Source organism: Coturnix japonica, chromosome 1 (genome assembly GCF_001577835.2).
Source record: "Coturnix japonica isolate 7356 chromosome 1, Coturnix japonica 2.1, whole genome shotgun sequence".
In the NCBI taxonomy this organism is placed as follows: domain Eukaryota; kingdom Metazoa; phylum Chordata; class Aves; order Galliformes; family Phasianidae; genus Coturnix; species Coturnix japonica.
Genome location: NC_029516.1, coordinates 95,953,092 through 95,972,870, shown reverse-complemented (window position 1 = coordinate 95,972,870; position 19,779 = coordinate 95,953,092). Strand labels below are relative to the sequence as shown.

The 19,779-nt window shown below is 38.4% G+C and overlaps 1 protein-coding gene across 2 annotated transcripts in view; it reads right to left on the bottom strand.

Annotated features, from left to right (window-relative positions):
* Window positions 1-2,487: 2,487 nt before the first annotated feature.
* DOP1B (DOP1 leucine zipper like protein B) overlaps window positions 2,488-19,779 on the bottom strand; it is a 43,638-nt gene continuing 26,346 nt past the window's right edge. For both annotated transcript variants that reach the window (XM_015882200.2, XM_015882210.2), the window contains exons 19-37: window positions 17,791-19,390; window positions 17,018-17,129; window positions 16,288-16,476; window positions 15,495-15,620; window positions 14,246-14,380; window positions 13,608-13,663; window positions 12,710-12,814; window positions 12,560-12,626; window positions 11,196-11,337; window positions 10,722-10,804; window positions 10,514-10,623; window positions 9,220-9,366; window positions 8,701-8,762; window positions 8,097-8,225; window positions 7,846-7,982; window positions 7,448-7,503; window positions 6,867-7,016; window positions 6,282-6,411; window positions 2,488-5,747 (exon numbers count right to left, since the gene is read on the bottom strand). In XM_015882200.2, coding sequence (XP_015737686.1) covers window positions 5,487-5,747; window positions 6,282-6,411; window positions 6,867-7,016; window positions 7,448-7,503; window positions 7,846-7,982; window positions 8,097-8,225; window positions 8,701-8,762; window positions 9,220-9,366; window positions 10,514-10,623; window positions 10,722-10,804; window positions 11,196-11,337; window positions 12,560-12,626; window positions 12,710-12,814; window positions 13,608-13,663; window positions 14,246-14,380; window positions 15,495-15,620; window positions 16,288-16,476; window positions 17,018-17,129; window positions 17,791-19,390 — 3,797 coding nt within the window. In that variant the 3' untranslated portion in view covers window positions 2,488-5,486. The remainder of the gene's footprint in view (window positions 5,748-6,281; window positions 6,412-6,866; window positions 7,017-7,447; window positions 7,504-7,845; window positions 7,983-8,096; window positions 8,226-8,700; window positions 8,763-9,219; window positions 9,367-10,513; window positions 10,624-10,721; window positions 10,805-11,195; window positions 11,338-12,559; window positions 12,627-12,709; window positions 12,815-13,607; window positions 13,664-14,245; window positions 14,381-15,494; window positions 15,621-16,287; window positions 16,477-17,017; window positions 17,130-17,790; window positions 19,391-19,779) is intronic.

Sequence of the window (19,779 nt, the reverse complement as noted above, 5' to 3'; positions counted from 1 at the left end):
TGCCCTCCTGAGGCCCCGCCTGGAGTACTGTGTCCAGGCCTGGGCCCACAGCACAAGAAAGACATGGAGCTGTTGGAATCACAGAATCACAGAATTATCAAGGTTGGAAAAGACCTAGAAGATCATCTAGTCCAACCATTACCAATACTTCCTGGCTAAATCATATTCCTCAGCACCACATCCAAACATTTCTTGAACACTCCCATGGTCAGTGACTCCACCACCTCCCTGGGCAGTGCATTTCAATGCCTGACTACCCTTTCCGAGAAGTAATACTTCCTAATGTCCAGCCTGAGTCTCCCCTGACGCAGCTTAAAACCATTCCCTCTAGTTCCATCACTGATTACACAAGAGAAGAGGCCAACCCCCAGCTCACTACAACCTCCCTTCAGGAAGTTATAGAGAGCAATAAGGTCTCCCCTGAGCCTCCTCTTCTCCAGGCTGAACAATCCCAGCTCTCTCAGCCGCTCCTCGTAAGGCCTGTGCTCCAGACCCCTCACCAGCTTCGTAGCCCTCCTCTGAACACGTTCCAGGGCCGCAATGTCTTTCTTGCAGTGAGGGGCCCAAAACTGAAGAAAGACATTGTGGCCCTGGAGTGGGTCCAGAGGAGAGCACGAAGATGCTCAAAGGCCTGAAGCACCGCTCCTGTGAGCTCCTTTGAGCTCCTTGCCAACCCAAACTGTTCTGTGATTCAATGAAATGGAAGCAGGGATCTATGGGCAGAGTTCCTAATAGCGGGGGCTGACATTGCTTCTTTCTTTTCTCTTACAGCTGTAGCAGTGGATCGCTTCTGTTGTGATCTGAGTGAAGTTGTAATTCTGAGTATTTCGTAACATCATTTGTAAGAATAAATAAGATGAATCACATCAAAAGTTTGCAACTGTTTGCTCAGGTGCAAAGCCCAGAATGCAAGGTAAGGACTGAAAGTTTAATCGAAGGGCTTTGATTCTTTTTGCCAACCGCGGCTGCTGTGTCAGATACGCTTGCACAATGAAGATTGCACAATTCCCTTTCCCCTTTTGCAGTGGATTTCTTACGTGTTTTTCAAAGACAGCCCTGAGGTCAAATTCCAGTGCCATTATTTATGAGTTAGCAGGTTTCCCCATATAAATCACTAAGAAAAGACTGCATGAGTAACTAGTCTCCCTCACTTAAGACTTAGCACCGTGTTCTACTAAGTTGCATACACTAACACCTTCAGCAAGATGCATTTTTCACAACGTTCATATTTCACATCCTGTTTTTACTCACAGAACAGAATTCCTCAGCCACTTCTTTAAAGTTACTGTGTTTCAGGTATCTGCAGGTATTTTGAGCAGTGCACAGTTACTTACCTTGAGTTCAGACTATTTTCTTTGTGAAAGACCTAAGACAGTTGTGGGGTTTGAAATTATGTCTTGTATATGTGTTTATAGCTGGGAAGTTCCCTGTTGTCTATTATAACTACGCTACGTGTTCCTCTCCATCTCCCTTTTTTCCTTGTCCTTCCGACTTTTCATCCTATCTTCTCAATTTTCTCCTACTAGAAAGGAGCTCTTATCTTGGTTGAGGACAAAGAGGAAAAAACAGAACCCAACAACCAAAGATACAGGTATTGCAAAATAAAAAGTTTGAATTAAAAGCTTGAAGTACAGTAATTTACACTGACCGAAACCTTACAAGCCTCTGCTCAAGAAGTTATTATGGCAGACATTCCTCAGCCTCTACCTGGAAGCACCATCAGCTTTGATCAACCCTTTCTTTCCTTCTGCCTGCTCCCACCATCATCCCTTTGTTTGCAGCAATGGGATCAGAAGGCCTGGTCTGCTGCGCGCTCACCTCTGCTATGAGCTCCTCTTAAAGCTCTGCTGCTGAGTGCCAGGAGACAACCAGCATCTTTATTTGATTAAGCAGGTACTCAACAAGCATTGAGTACTTTAGTATTCATGAATTAGGTACTAAGCAACAATATGTCCCAGAATGCATGCAACATATTGCAAGCATTTTCAAAATATAACCAAATATTACCTGCTTGCGAGGTGTGAGATACACTGCATAACCTTACAACAGATGCACAAAGACTCGGGGGAAATGGTGAAGTATGTAAATAACTTATTCGTCAGGGTCATCAAAACCATACTTCTCTGGTATCTACTTTTCAACTTCATACAACTTCAAGCCGAGTTGTATGAAGATGAAAATGCAGGACCTTCAAGGCTTTTACCCAGAACATATGAAAACATCAGTATGATCTTCAGACGTCATTGGTGCAGAGGCTTCATGGAACAGGAAGGGCGGGTGATGAGAAGACAAGGGAGGTGGTGCAGCCTTGTCCAATGGAGATGTATGGGCCGGCACACAGCCGCAGCTGGAGGGATCCAGGTAAGGTCTGGAGTTCTGCACAAAAGCCTTTGTGCACTAAGATCCAATTTGAGAACTTTTACAGAATCAGAGAAAAAGTAAAGACAATCCATCAGCAGTCGTCTAAAAATGAGAACTGCGGCTGAAGAGGTATTTCAAAATAACATTTAATATTATTATTTAGAATTACATTCAAATGTAGCATTGAATACAATTAGCCATTATTGAATGCTCCATATTTAAAGTTCTGCTGTTCTTTGGCAGTTATCTTGGTTGTACCAACTGTATTTCACTTCCCTTCAGGAAAAGGAAACCTCTGTGAATATTTAAATACTTTTCCCTCTATGCATCATGCACTGTTGCTATGCTATCTCAAAGCCGAAGTATGAAAAAGAGAAAACTAAGCTTGAAAACAAGCAAAAACTACGTCACACAGCAAAGGCATTTTCTCTCCAGCTCTTGCTACTGAGGCAGAGGTTCATCAGATGTATCTATAGTTAGGTTGTACCACTTTGGTAGTACAACCCTCTTCCTTCACGTGGATTTAATTGTGGTGCTGTAAAAGTTAAAATGGCCCATATAGAAAACGAACAAAGTTATGCTGTTAATGATACCTATAAGCATATTGCAGTGTTGGGTCTCTGCCATCCAAGACTATTTCAACTGAGCCCATTCCTTTTTGTTCAGAACCCTTTTTATAGTAATAAAAGATGTGCAGGCCACTTAAAGCAGCAATCTGCAGAATCACAAAGGCAAAAGTACACACAGAAGGCAAGAGAGAAGCAAGTGCTATTTTTGCAGAAGGTAAGATCATCTTAGAGTTCCAAGCAGCTCAGTCACAGATTCAATTCTTAACATTTACTGCCACATCCTGGGTGGTGGGACGGTGATGTTTGATCCCATGCGCATCTGAAGCTCTGGCAGATAGAATGGAACATTCCGTTCCAAAGGGAAGGATGATAAAACCCTCCCATCTAAGTTAATGCTTTATCACCTTTTGTTAGCGAGAAAACTACATGAAGACACATTTTTAGAGCTTAGAGGAGAATGTAAAGCAAAAGGTTTAGTGGCAGAAAGCTTAGATTTTTTTAATGGCAATTCAATAGCATCTCGTTATTTAAAAGAAGTCCTTAAGCATGGAATACAACCACCAGAAAGCTAAAAGTCAAACTACCAAGTCATCCTGAGTATCAGCAATATTATTAAAATAAAAAAAAGTCCTTGAGCTTATGTAAGCAATTAACAAAATTATTTAAAAATATCCTGTTCCAATTTTCAAGCGATGCTTTAAAAAGAACATTTTTTCATTTGTGCTTATTCCAACAGCATTAGATTGTTAATAAATTATATGAATACGAATAACTCACATCCCTACCACTACACAATATCACACTTCATTCTATCACTTTCCTTAACCATCAAAATTCACAGAAACTTTAAATTTAGCACGAGCCTGTAACATTGCTTTCATACAGCGTTACAGTATTACAGTTGTAAAGCATGTTGCTTAGCATTTCATTATTTTAGTTTATAATCCAAAGGTGGATTCATACATCTGAAACTAAAAAACACTGCTGAGTAACCTTCCATGTTTCTTGTGTGAGTTTTGAAAAGATAAAATAAAATAAAAATCCATGATCTCACAACCTAACAACATTAAACCATTCCTTTGGCATGTCCTTTTCTCTTTCATTCATTCTTTCTTTCTTTTTTTTCCCATTAATTAGGAAAAAAACAACCAATAATGATGAAGTCCAACACTCAGCCTTGGTTGAGATGTTTCAAGTAAATCAAGCACCAGTCTGCAGGTTTACCTTATAAATCCATTTATCCAGAGGCAAAGTTGTTTAAATAAAGAACCGGACAAAGCTTTTCATCATGAAAACTATGATAAACTTCCCTTCCAGGCAAGTCAGCATTGCAAATCCAGTCAGAAAACCCAATAAATATGAAAACCTCAATGTAGTCCACCTCCTCATGGAAAAAGCGTTCATCTAAGCTTTTTTGTATAAGTGTGGCTATGGTGGTACTTATCCACTAAGTGTCAGAAGTGTCCTTCAGACAAGCAGCTTCACTGTATGGTAGTAAAACTAATCGCTGTCTCTTCCAGGTCCTGAATAGTGGAAGCAGTGCAGATCCAAAAGAAGCTGCACCTTGAACATTATCGTACTCATGGTGCTGTGAATGACATCCCTCCCTCCTTTAATACCTAGGAACAGCCAAATATATTTATTTGTATAAAAAGTGTTCCTTAAAAAATGAATTTTCCTTTGAATTAGGCTGTGGGTTTACAGTAATTTGTATTTTTACAGGATTATCTTCATTTAACTGCATTTCGTAAGTTGCAAGATGATCTTAGCCACTGAAAGAACAGAGTTCTTTCATTTAAGAACTGAATTAGAATATTCTTTAATTAGTCAGCTAATTAAAATCAAAAGCCCTCAAAAGTAGTGCAAATTATAAAATGTTACTGCATAGGTTGGTCACTTATGCATGTACTTGCCTTTTATTTAGGAATCACTAATCCTGAAGAATGCCCTTATAATACAAAGCTGAAATTACAAACATGGGTAAGTCTGCAGCTCTTTGCGTAATAAGGCTTATAAAGTAGATCTGTCTGAAATTTAAACTGTCTGTTCACAAGTTGCTAAGTTTTAGGATCAGATAAAGGAAGGAGAAATAGAAGGGGGTTTTAACTTCAAGACATGGCTTTTCTGCAGACTGATTGTACACTGACATGCAACATTAGCTTCTTCTCCAATTTACTTTCAGACCACAGTTCCAAAAGTAGCATAAAATACTTACTTGAGAAATTACTAGATAAATGGTACAGTTGCTACTTTCACCAAGTTAAAAATCTTCTACCATTATTTACAAATCTCTTTAATCCTTCACGAGGAAAAGAAGTAGAAGAATACAGTAACAATGGTAAATTACCGCTAAGCTGTACATCCTCCTTCCTGCCTCCCCAGAACACAAAGAATCCTGCTTTTTATCACCACTGGGAAGCTTGAATTATCAAAGTCCATTCCATAAAAGCAGGAAGAAAACCTAAAATGTAGTTTCAAAATGGAAAAAAAAAGAAGAATCGCAGTAATGTTTTCCCTTTTTCTTTTGGCTGCTTAACCACGTTTCTGACATGCAGCCTAACTTTCCATGTTTTCAAGGAAGTCACATTCAACACTCTCTTCAAGCTGTTGCAAGATCTTCACGCTGTTGCCACCAATATAGTCCACAGAAAGAGATGAAGAACTATGTGAATTCTGGGCCTCGCTCCCTTTTGTTGTAAATGCACAACACAGCGTCTTGAAGAAGGGCATAAGCTGGGTAATGCTGGTTATACTGCGGAAGTTCAAAAGAGGAAGTCTGTGCCTTTTGGAAATTCCCTCATCAGCGTTGTTTCTTTCCTGTAAACATGCAAACCAAGATTTACTTACTGCATTAAGACACAGTATCCTACTAAATAGGGCTCATTTGAAGCCTGTATTATACACTTGGTTTTATACCAAAAAGTCCACAGCCTACAATTCCATTACAATATGAATTGTACAGTTGGTGTACTGAGTTATTTCTATATTCAGATTTGAGCTTCTGTTAAATGGAAGTCCCAAAATTTCAGAATACTGGAAATTTGGACAAGCCTTCAGAAACCTGCAGAATGGAGAGGTATCTGATAAATACTGATGACTTCTTCTGTAAGTACTAATACTAAACCTTCATGACAATTTAAAATGCTGTTATGGTAAAGTTCCTGCTACTCCACATGCAAAAGAAAACTGGCATCTTCAAGATACATTTGTGAAAGCAGGCAGAGCATTTTAAAAACCCTTTGCAATCTTAACATCTAAAAACCTCTTGCCCAACTTACAATCTTACCACTAGTTTAGAAAAGCAAGTTAAAGGCTTGAAAAAGAAAAAAAAGTAAAGCACTCTTTCTTTACCCCGTATTTTATCTTTAGCAGATCCATGATTCGTATTATGTGTGGTCTACATTCCTGATGGTTTTCTACCAGATGAGAAGTCACGGTAGAGGACTCTGTGTCCACCTCTGGGACAAATGCCCATTTATACCTGAAACAAAAGGATTACATTGCTAAGAAGACAGGAGAAAAACTCCCTGTTTGGATCAGACGTGGTTAGCAAAGCACTGTTTTGTTCACAGAAAGAGCAGTCGTAACTATACAGTTATGCTATTACCAGAGCTAAACAAGGAAGTTACTACTATATCAGTACTTAAATGCAGCTGTCTCCAAAAAATTCCCAAGTGTGGCAAAGGGAAAACAAAGAACACTTTCTCTTCTCCCCATTTTCCCACGTGAGATAACTTTCAGACAACATGAAATCTTCCTACACTGACAAGACCAAATTGCTTTTCTAAATATCCCAAATTACTTTTGTCCTAGAATCGAAGCCTGCACTTGTAAAAAGAACAAACAGTAAAATTAAGCCTAGGATATATCTGGAATTACATTAAAGGACAAGAACAGAAACAGCCTGGAGAACAGTTAAGCCATTACAGGACTTACATTTGGAACAACTGCATCCTATCAGGTGGAAATGAAAGTGCTGTGTCTAAAAACTTGCAAGCAGATAAGTACAAAGACAGCTCATTCTGCTGGATGTCAGACCCACTGCCATCACCTGAGACTTTCTGTTTGCTTAACTTGCTGTTGCTTCTGCGGTAGTGAAAATTGAGAAGTGCACAATTAAACATAAATCCACTGTTTTCCATTCAGCAAAAGGGAAACGTACACATTTACACACACGCGCACTTGCACTTGTGCACAAAAGTCTTATTTTCATTCTGTGTTAACACTGAGATTTATATAAAAGGCTATACATACAAAGAGATATCTAAAGTATTCAGAAAAAGTCAATGTTAATATATTCAGTATTCAAACACTGACTTTGCCTCTTTTCTGTTCCTGTATGCAAAAGTTAAGTACCAGTTTTTTATAACTATAATTACTTCATCTGCTTATCAAAAGACTGATTTACCAATTTCAGAACTACACAAGTGGCAAGAAAGGCAGATGTAGAACAAGCACAATTACTAACAGCTTTCACAGGTTTTACAAGCTTCCATCAGGTAAATGCTAATTCTTACTTTGATGGTTCATCTTCCTCAGTTAATTCTTCTTCCAGTTGTAGAAACGTCTGAATCTTGAAATAAATAAACGTATGGAAATGCTGAATCGTTTGTACAACTCAGTCATCAAAAGGTATGCTTCACATAGTAGCTTAAGCAGTATAAGAAACCAGAGACTCTCAGTGTACTCTTACGACTTGAAACAAATTACCAAAGCATAAAAAACTGCATTAGCAACTACAGCAACATCGATCAGAAAGGTATTCCCTAATGACAGCATTAATTCTTTTTCCAAATGATCAAACTAATGCGGACCTATGAAAACATTTCCTTCTTTGCACAAGGGATGGATCTGTGAGGAAGGTGAAATGCAAAGAATGCGAGAAACTAATTTTATGTTACCACTTATTCCTTACCAATTCAGTTACCATAATTGGCCACAAGGAGGTTAGATGCTGAGGAGAAATCCTTAGCAATAGAACTCTGAAGAGGAGGAACATCTGTGCGGCAACTAAACTAGTCTGCCCAACACGGAGGTTTTCAGTCAGTCGTTCTGAAACAAATTTTGTAAGAAAGGAATGTTGTATTTCCATTATATATATATTTATGTTAACGTTCACATATGTATTAGAGATGAATGAAAAAGACAGATGACCACAAATCTTACCCTGTATTAAGGGAAGATAGAGATGATACTGATCAATTTCTCCACTGAAGACAGCGAAAGCTTGCCGCTTTAACAACATTGCTTTTTGTTCAAAACTTGGATAGAGTTTTAAGGCGCTGCTCTGCATATCTGTAACACACGTAAGAATTACTGCTTATCTATCTGCCATACAATGACTAGTGATTTGAGATGAAAATAACTTCTGTATCCCAAGATCTTTTGTTGATCCTGATCTACTCATGCTTGCTGGAGAATTATATAAAGCGTGTGCTGCAGCTGTCCAGTATTTTAAAGCCCTGTCTCTGTAACATGCACAAATCTCCTTCTCGTTTCAGACTCTTAAAGCTGTGGATGAACAATTTCAAGAGTTTTAATTCTTAACGAGAAAAAAATGAAATGGTAAGTTTTAGAAACAATACAATCCATCTCTTCCCCAATGACTTATTCTTAGCAGTTCTTAGTGGAGACTAAAGTTGGGTCCCCATAATCAATTCTGCGGATGCGGCCTTGCCTGCATTTTATTGACATATTAGACACCAAGTAGCTCAAATCCAAATAAGTCTAAAATTAATGCAGAAATAAGTCATCAGTAGCTAATACTTACTCATCAAGTCTTTAAACATAGTTTTCTCATGCGTCAGAAGGTGATCAATAATGGATCTCCAACTGAATAAGATATAGAAGGAATTGGATAATGTAAAATTCCAACAATAACATAAAGGACATGAAAAATAACCAAAGAAAGCTTCTTTGTAGACTCACATATTAAGATTTTGGATAAACATTTCATACTAGACAACAGTTTCCAACATGTATTCACTGTGCAGAACCTTACCTAGTTTAACACATACTAAATTCCAGGTCCTTCAACTCCATTATATGCCATTTCCAAACGCTGATGGTGGTTGTTAGCAAGAGAGAATTTTATTCTTCTGCGCCATAAAGATAACTTAAATATCTATAATGCATTTAGTTGAGTTTGTCGTTGAGATCCACTTTTTTTTTTTGTTACTAAATTCTGTGAGCAAGTACTATAGAGAATGTTCAGTATTAGCCCGCCCTCTAAGTCTCTCTTTGCAAATCACCAACTAAAATCTCAGAGTGCTACTATCTCATGACTTACTGAGTGCATGAAGTGTCCATCTGGAAAAAAGCCGGATCCATATACAACTCAAGAACTTCTTTTTTCCATGCTCGCTTGGTATAGGCGTATCCACTTAATGAGCTGAGCAACTGAGAACCAGCACGGAAACTAGGAATGTTGTAGGTACTGGAGCAAGAGGAAAATAAATGATAAATATCAATCTTTTTAAAAGGTACTTTTGTGTATCTAGAAAATTAACTGTTTTCCCTAGAACCTCTAAACAAATTATCTCAGTAAGAGAGCAGGCTGTGTTTACATTAGCTCATTAATTCAGAACAGTCACAGATCAGTTGATCAAAGCAGTTTCTGCAGAAGTTCCTCCCATTTCCAGAGTACCTTGTCTGGGGAGGTATTTTCTGATTAGACATATCATGGCATTGCCCATCTCAACTACAGCTGTTGTTCAAATCTTCCCCAAAAGGAAGCTCACAAACTGGTCAACAGGCTCTGCAAGGTATAATAGGGAAGGAGTGCTGGGCTTAAGCCTGAAGGAGGCTCCTGTAGGAGCAAGGAGAAGGGACCCCTAATGAACTGATGCTTGTCAAATAGCTCCCTGGAGATCCTGGGTATGGCAGCTGCTCTGACCATCACTCAGCCCGGGTTTCAGAGTAATGAGTGGTGGCACTCAGACTAACAGGAATACACCTTTGGGTGCAAAGGGATGCTGACAAGTAGTTGCAGGGATCATGGTGGATGGCAAATAGAAGAGCCGGATTATCTGACTAGCAAGAACTGCTTCAGGATGTCCCGGGTTTGACAGCCTTCCATTGGCAAGCGTGGTACATATGCTAGATCTCTTCATGGCAGTGCAGTCAGGAATTAGTAAGCCCAATTGGGTCACACTTGCAGAGGAGTTTATGTTAGTTTCCTCCAAAAGGAATTTAGTTAATGCACAGAAACTGCTTTGAGAACTCTCTGCTTTTCATAAATGGAGACAAATCAAGGGATTCACTTCAAAACTAACCTACTGCTCTAACCAAACTGCTTATGTAAACACAGCCATCATGTATTATCCTGAATTTTAATCTATTAGAACAATGGTCAGGACAGCAGTCTCTGAGTAAAGGAGTATTACAGGTCTTGTAACAGAAACCCTTCAGTGAGGAAATGTTCACTTGTTAGCAAGACTACTGAGAATTTCCTAGAGCAAAAGATCAACTTTATGGTACTTTACCAACTATTAAGTACCCCTGAGAAGGAAAAAAAACCACAAGTCTGAGATGTGGTTAAAATTAAACTTCAGAAAAATCAGATATACAGAGAGAGAAGTCACCTGTGGTTGCGTAGATAAGGAAATACATAATATAGTAAACGGGAAATCAATGGCACAGCTTTTTCTTTCTCATCACTTCGGTAAACCATGTCCAAAAGTGAAGCAAGAACCTTAAAAATGAAATTAATGTTTCATTAAACCTATAGTAATTATCTCTGACAAAGGACCATGGATGAGAATAGCAGTTGCAATACAGAACTCTACTTACTTCTGCAAGGAGTGAAAGAGCTTGGACACTGTATATTGAAGGAGCAGAAGCAGAAACCATTGATGACGGTGCCACTGAAGTATCTACAGGACGCAAAATCAGATAGTTTTCATTTCAGACTAGACATGTTTAAATTTTGCTGTTGACCCATTTTCTTCCCAAACAGAACTGTTATTTGCATGTTGGTATTACAATTAAATGTTTCTGGGTATCTCACCACAGTAACATACATCATGCCTTGTGTTGTTCTGTCCCATGTTTTGAATGCACATAAAATAAGTTTTCCTCTCTATTTGGTTTAGTATAGTATTTACTAAACCCACTTAGGCTGGCATTGCTATTGGAAGAAAATGCATATTTTTACTTTCATCTGTATTACTTCCTTCTGAAGCAAACTACACACAAACTCATTGTACTCTTACTGACTTAACTAGAAGAGACAAAGCAGTGGAAAGTCAGAGAAAAGCACGTTACCATTCACATCTTCAGTGTTGAACTCATCTGGCAAAATCTGAGGCTGAGCTTTCACTTCTAAGTTCCGGCTCAGCCAACTAGTCTGTTCCAAAGAAGAACCAGCAACATTCCCTACAGCCTCCAAGATTTTTTGGGTCACTTCCTATAAAATAACATGACAATCTGTCATTAGATGAAGTCACTTGTGAAATCCAACGAAGTCCTTTTCACATGGAACTAAAATCAACAGCAGGCACTTTTAACTCTTAGAAACATATATACTTCAATGATACATTTATTTATCTGTGCTCTCAATATACATTACTGCTCACTTCAAATAAGACAAGAAGATGGGAAGCAAGAAAGAAACCTGTAAGTTAGATTACCATGGAGGTTTTAGTAATTAATTTCCATGGAGGCCATTACCACTAATACAGTATCTATCTGCTTAGCATCAGTCCTGACATACTTTATATACTCAGGGTTTATATACTCTGTTGAGACCTGTTAGTTCCTTCCTTTCACAACTGGAGAGCATTTAGCGAGCCTGAGTTCTATTCTATGGAAATTCATCTGTCTATATGTCTTTCTACTAGGGGTAATTAAGTATCAAACTATATACATATTTTAGCACATTTCATTCCAAGCAAAATGAAAAGCTGGTCACACTTTAAGGAAAGTAAATCCTAATTACCCCAATTACAGCAGAGGTTATTTGTGAAGAGACAAGATGTAATTTTGCTGTCAGTCTCTGAAGCAGAATATACACAGAAGCGCTGGGACACAGAATTCCCATAACCATAATAGAGTCTCACCTTATTGGAAGTGTTAGATTGGCTAAAACTACACATATGCAAGTGGTGCTTAAGTTGTTCTAGTGAAATCACTAATAGAGGAAGAAAATACTGCTTTGCTCTGTCCCTTCTTTACATAAAAGGTGAGACAACAGTTATTGAAATTGCAAAATTTAGCTATGTTCTTCAAGAATAACTATACCACTAATTTTCTAGACAGTTCTGAGATTTCGATATTTTACGCACATGATATGAACTCATGGCAGTCAAATTTTTGTTATGATTTTAACTCTGAGAAAAATCATACGATTACCCACAGAAACTAGCTTTGAATAAGCCATAGTTGCTACTGTGATTTCATAATTTTTTTGAGAAAATTTGGCTAGAGACATTCTATGCAACATGTCTCGTATTTCAGTCTCCTGTATTTAAGTACATCTAAGTCACAACATGTAAATGTGCATTCATCCATTCCAAAAAATCCAGGTGAATTTAGATCCAAAGTGCAGATTAGGCCATCTCCACATTTACTCTGATATACGTGCCAAATAAACCAACTAGAAGAAAAATTTATAGATGTATAGACTTTACCTGCAAGTCTTTTTGGTCTTTTTTGTTTTCTAGAGTAGGTGTCCTAGTCACAAAGTCATTCAGAGTACTGTGGGAAAATCAATTTGCTCCAAGTTAGTGACTGGATAGGTCTATTCAGTGCATCTATAAACCTTCTCTCTTATGCTGTACCTGAGAAGCAGAAAGTGTCCAGGAGGAGCCAGGTTCAACTGAACAGACTCCTTCAGAAGTCCTAACAGGGACTGGAAGTTCTCCTGTAAGGCTGCAGCAGGCAATCTGCCAAAAAAAACCCAACAATACCAAACACACTCAAGCATGAAATTAAGAGTTAAAGCAATAAACAAACAACAAAAAAAAGCCACGTGTAACTTGGTGTTCTAAAAATTTGTCAGTGTTTGGAAAGGACTGAAGGACTATCTGACCCAACAATATGGAATAAGTATCTGGTGACACAGCGTGTATGCTTACATCAGTAAGGGCTAGTAGCATGCGCAGTATGCCAGCTCAGTAAAAGGAATGGTTCTTCAGGGGAAAGAAAAGGAGTAAAGCTTAGCAACCAATCCACTGCCTGCCAGCTCACTTGATCTCCATAACTTATTGCATACAGTATCATGTGCAGTCTGATATATCCCAAAGCATCCATATGAGAAAAGCCAATATGTGAGGAAACACTTGGATTCAAGAAACATTTCCAATCACCTGCCTGACCCACTATGTGTCCAGTACAGACTGCATCCACAGTCCAGTCATCTAGAAACACATACCACATAAAGAGACAGATTGTAACACCTCTTGTTAAGTGTCTTGCTAATGAAGTATCTGGTCTATATTGCTCTGTTTGTATGCAATGAGATTTTCAAGTGGCATTAGCAACATATCTCTGGAAAACAATCTTAGCCCAGTTGTTTTGTGCCTACTTAACAGTGAAGTGTCGATGTCCATTCCCTTCCTAGAGGTGTTCTGTGACTTTGCAACAAGAAGATCAAAGTAGAGCAAAAACAGTAACGTTAACTGTTATCCTGGTACTTTGAATAAAACAGAAAATCCCCTTTCACAGTAACTGAATTACCTTTGAATGAAAGCATAACTGAACTGCAACATCGGGATATCTACAAGAGAGGATTTCTGAAAAATAGAAGCGAAAATTTTATTATTTGCCCTCAGAAGAATAGGAAGGTCTAACTGCTGAGTACCTGTATTCAATGGAAAATACATCACTTCTAAGAAGCAGCTTGTACTCAGACAGCTGAGCAACTATGATACAACTGCATATACAGGAGTGAAAGGGATTTCAGAGCTTTAATAGAGAACTCTAGTTCTGGATCAGTGACATTACTTCTGAATATCCCCTACAGTTTTTCAGAGCTGTAGGAACTCCTATGATGGTATACATGACAGCTTTCAAGGAAGCCAATATTGCTAAGAGGAAAACATCGGGGCAGTATAAAAGTACTTCCATCTGCTTAGATAAGGGTAAAGAAATAGAAATATCTCACTAAGCAGTATATCTGCAGCATCTTTATACTTTGAATCATCTTCAGTACAAGAGTACCCACACCTTTTCATTACTGTTAACTTTTTTTGGAAAAATCTTCTAAAGAATCTACTTAAATTGATAGTTGCTTTCCTTCTAGTAATATCTAAAGATGCACGCTATTCTAGATCTATCCCAACACATTAAGAAAATGAAATTATCTTCCCAGTTACCTCTTCACCCTTGATTTGTGATGGCTTCTTGACCACTTCTTTGACTAGATGTAAAATAGTATCAGTTTTCAGTGTGTTAAGTGCACATATTAAGTCCACAAGAATAAGCTGGGATGCACTAGCCACTGGAAGAATCTGACCAAACAGAAAACAGATCTGTCAGATCATTATACCAAGTAAACCTTGAAGTTGATAAGCAGCTTTCAGTGGGACTGCTCACATAAAAATACACAAGACTTAAATCAGGAAATTACATCAACCATGCAACCATATGCCACATGCAGATTTCTTTCAAAACCTTCCTGAAAACAATTATGTGCAGGGTTCTACAGCTGAGTCCTAAGAACCAGATGCAGCAGTATAGTCTTAGGGAAGAGTGGCTGGAAAGCTGCCTAGCAGAAAAGAACCTGGAGGTGCTGGTCAATGCTCAGCTGAACAGGAACCAGCAGTGTGCTTAGGTTGACCAAGAAGGTGTCCTAGCTTGTGACAGAAATAAGTGTGGTCAGCAGGACTAGGGAAATGACAGTCCTTTGTACTTGGTACTGGTGAGACTGTGCCTTCAATACTGCATTTATTTGTGGACCCCTCTACAGTAAGGATACTGAGTTGCTTATGAGGACCAACTAAGGGAATTTCTTCACAAAGAAGGGCTGCCCAGGGAAGTGGTGGAGTCCCCATCCCTGAAAATATTCAAGAGATACATGGACATGGCACTAAGGATGTGGTTTAGTGATAGGACTTGGGAAGTCAGGTAGATGGTTAGACCTGATGATCTCAAAGGTTCTTTTCAACCTAGTTGACTCTAACGATGAGGTTTCCAAAAGAAATCAGAAAAAGTTAGTCTTCTGCTTGGAATACATGTGTAGTTCCAGAGAACACTGTATCTCTAAGCTTTCTCTGAAAATAAAGCTGATAAAGTAAAACTGGCAATATGTAGTTGCTAAGATTACAATCCAGTATTGAATTTAAAAATATGACTACTACCCTCAGACCTAAACTGCCACATTGTCCTTCTAATCTGATTACTTAATTAGGTTTAATTGTAGCCCTGGTGCTTTGTGGAATTGCATATAAACAAAAACATTTTAGATTTACCTTTGTCATATATAAACAACAACAGAAAAAAACAAAAGCAAGCAAACAAAAAAACCCACCCCAAATCAATATATAAACAAGACCAGAACTAATCATATAAATGCAGCATTTGCCTTTACATTGGAAACCTAAGGGTTCCTTTATTCAGTTTTACCTTTATTTTACTTTGACTCCTGTGAGGTTTCTTGCTATTCCATACTGCTGCAACTGCTGTCATCAACTGGATTCCAAGTTGTGCTGTCAATGGATTCAAGAAGTCCAGTATTTTAGTTCTTAACGTCTGTAGAGGGAGGGAAAAAAACCAACAGTATGCTAAACTTTGCGAGGTAAAGGCTAATTCTCAGTCTGTAAAATATTTGTCCTTTTCCAAAGATGCTAAATAAAACTAAAACATGGTAACAAATACACTCTATGTATTTGTCAGTCAGGCTAGTTTTAATAAGTTAGTTGTGTCCTTCTTACAGAAGGGAGGCACATGGTTTAGAAAGCAGATGTTGAAATAGAAAAACAGACTTACTGTGCTGTATTCTTTTTTTCTCCTACTGACTTTTTTTTACTACTACAGTTTATCACTAACTACAGAAAAAGGGAAAAGCCTAGTATTTTTATTCCCTAAGATAAATGCTCTATTGCCTGTGGAAAGTGCAGACAATTCAGGCTGTACAGCAGTTAGTAATGGGAGCTCACAGAAAAAAGATAAAAACTAAACAAATATTAAACAGGTAAAGAATGAGTCCAAATGGGCAGAAGGAACAGAGAAATATGCTCTTTTGTAGGAAAGTACTGTGGAAGTTCATAGCTTTTAAGATTTCTTCAGAAACTCTTTATGTCCCAGTATCATTCTGAAAATGGCAAAGCTGTTCCTATGAACTCTATCTAAAACACACTGGTGAGAGATGAAATGATAAGAATTATGAGATATAGAGTAGTTTAAAAAGAACTCCTACTTTGGTTGCTTTAAAGTAGACAGAGGAAGAGCCTTTAGTAGTTCCAAAGAAGTCAGTTGGTCGTTTTTGCGAGTCTTCCCTTTTTATAACGTTCCAAAGAAGGGACATGGTATTAATAATACGAGGCAACTCTTCCAAAATGGCATTCCTAGCATTTCTCAAGTTTGCAGGCTCAGCTGAACACGATGACTAGGAAAGCAAAAATATGAATATTAAAATACACTATACTGCGCACCACAGTGACTGCTTTCATGCTGTAATTAGGAGTCTTTTATAATGATAACCTCACAAATAATCAAAGCTTTCTATTTCTGAATTGTACTGCTGTTGTTATGAGTATTTAATTGGCTGCTGAATGTTTTTGTGCACATTCATCTAGGAAACCGTTAGAATTATATCCTTTCCTGCCTTATGTCATGAAAATAGAAGACTTGGTTAATGACAGAGCAACTGTAGACAAGCTACATAGGGCTACTATATGCAGGACTAAGATCATCACAATCAACTTTCCTTTCTTCAAATAAAAGAAAATGAATTATCTCTTTCTGTACACATTTACATAGTTCACTTCTTTTGATGTATTATCAGTCTACCCTAAAATTACCTTTCTTCTACAAGCTTGCCTTTACTACTTACATTCACCGTGGAATGAAAAATGGATGTATACTTCAACAAACTAGTATGAAGGTGCCAAGCAAATGGTAGGAAATGGCAGGCATTAAGCAGTTACCTTTTTAGTTTGATTAGGGTGATCCAGGAGGCAAAAGTGACCAATAGTTGTCAGACCTTCCAAAAGGGTTAGTGGGTAATCAGGTGTAACATTCTCTCTTTTAGAGGTTAAGCTTTTGGAGGAAAAAAAAAAAAACAAAGGAAAAAAAAAACCTCAACAGTCCAAATGGTACTCCATGATGAAAAATTTCAAGAGAGATCTATTTGGTTCAGTAATTAAGGAACATTGCAAAGGAATATTGGAATGACTAGACAGACAGTAATTATCAGAACACAGCATTCACAAATGATGCTTGGACAACTCCATTTACCTGTCTAGATCTTATAGAATATTATTCCCCACCTCAACATGAATCTTTAGTGTTCAGTTCTTTTTCCCTGCTCCTTTTGCTTGCTGTCTGTTCTGAACAGTATCACAGTATTTTACTTCTGCAAGATCTCTGTCTTCAATTAATTCTCTAAAATCCTGAATCTTGCCAGAACAGAGACCTTTCTTTGTACTTGGATAGTAAGCAGTGTTGCAGATGCTGGTCATCCTTGCTGCTGGTCCCCTTTCCTCCCTTCATCCAACTGCTATAAGCCCTACATCAATAGAACTGCATCCACCTCATCTAGGCCTGAGGGTCACATGTCTGTACATGCAGCAGGGTTTAAGGATCAAAAGACCAAACTCTGTGAGTTATAGTGCTAAGTAAGTTACCATGCACTAGGCTGCAGCAAAGGGGACTTAATAATAAGTTACAGCATTAGAAAGCCCATACTGCAGGCTCTTACCTTGCAGATGTTTTCATAGATATCTTCACAGCTTCATTTTCGTACTGTTTGACAAGCTCATCCAGGTTTTTACAAATCTGTACAACAAATGGTGCCACAGTCCAACCTAAAGACTTCCCAAAATAAGGCAGCGAACACGTGACTAAGCTTACCCAAGTAGGATGCATCCCATAACCATACTCTGGTTGTAAACCTCTAACAACAGCAGAGACAAATAATCCCTGTGACGTTATTGGGTGTGGATAGACATACTGCATTGCACCAATAGCCTGCTGGAAATTAAGAGCCTGCTGCCATTCCCTGGAGAGGTCTGGCTGATTCTCCTGCTCCTCTGGAGTCTGTCCAAGATGGTGCTCCAAGACAATCAATACTTGCAAGAGCTTCAGCAACTCAATCTGGAGCGGGTGTTCACTCCATATTTGATCATGTCCAAAATTGATTAGGCTCTCTTCAAAAAGATCTTCTTCTGGAATGTTATTAACTCCACCTACCGTAAGCAGTTCATACCGTTTCTGACTTGTGTACATAGATGCAGATAAGGAAAGAAGAACAAACTCCTGAATTTTGCATCTTCCTAGCAAGTTCCGTATGAATTCTACATTCTTATTCTCTGCTGCTTTTGCCATGGTAGCCAGTTGGGTCATCATCCTAATCAAGACTTCCACACTTTTTACCTGGACATCTCTGTTGCCAAGCACGTCTCTGTGTGTAACCTTCAAGTAGCATGGATAATATGAGCGCAGAAAACTGAGGCAGAGATAAGTGAGCAATTCTATTAGGAGAGAATGGGGACACATGGTTGGGGACTGAGTCTGAAGCTTACCATAAAAGCTCTGTCCTACAAGAGCTTCCTGGTGACGAGCTAAGAGATTGTAAATGAGATTCAAATGTGCAGTGGAGCTGGTATCCATGCTAGTACTAGCTACAGCTTCAACAAATTCTTTAGGGTTCGTTTTAAGTACTGCCTCCAGAACAGAAAAAGCGTACAGTACCCTCTTGGAATCATAGGGTTGCAAATATAACAGCATATGTTTGAACAGAGCCTCAGCCATCTCCTGTTTTTCCTTCTGCTGCTTGAGCAACCTAGAGTTTGTAATTTCCTGGAGCTCCAAGTCAACCTCTTCATCACTTGACAGAGATTCTGAAGCTTGAGTCCTTTCAGAGTCAGCACGCACAAGGTTTAGTGCTACACTAGATTTGGAGCTTTCAGGAAGGAATGCTTGGTTTGTGCTCTCTTTGCCATCAGCTGCAGCACTGTCATTGTCCTCATTGCTCATTTCTTGCAGCTCCAGAGAAGGAGAAAAAGAGGATGTATTTTCAGTGTCATGGCCCGTGCTGGTGTCCGCTGATTCTGTGTGTTCACTATAATCCTGGTCACCATCTGCCTCATGCAAAGTTACAGGATTACAAGAGGCATCATTTTCAGACTGTTCGGTTTTTAACTCCAGCTTCTCTGGATCTTTTTCCACTTCTGCCCAAATAGCTTCTCTGTCCACAGCAGTAAACTGACTCAATGGGAGGTTTTCCTCAGAATTGCTCTCAGAGATACCAGATTCTTTCCAGGAGACCTTTTTCTTGCAAAGCCAATCATGTATGTCTTCTGAAAATAAATAAATAAATAAGAATGTGCAAAGGGTCATTACACACAACATTATCTATACTGAGTAAATTATTGTAAATATATATATATATATGTATATATATATATGAATAAGCTACTCTCCTCTACTCTGCTATTAATTGTAGTGAACAGAGCTACAAATAAAAAATAAAAAATCACTTTTTGAAGCAGTTTTTTTTTAAAGTGGTAGAGCAGTACTAAGCTACTCTAAGCCCAAGAGAAGAGGATCATGGCACTAAGCATGTGTTGTTTTCTTTATGCTACGATGCCTGAGATGTGGAAATATATATTTTTTTTTGTGCTCTCTGAGCATAAAACATTTGTTGAGATCAGGAAGGAAATGAGAATAAAGAGCTGCAGTTTTCCTT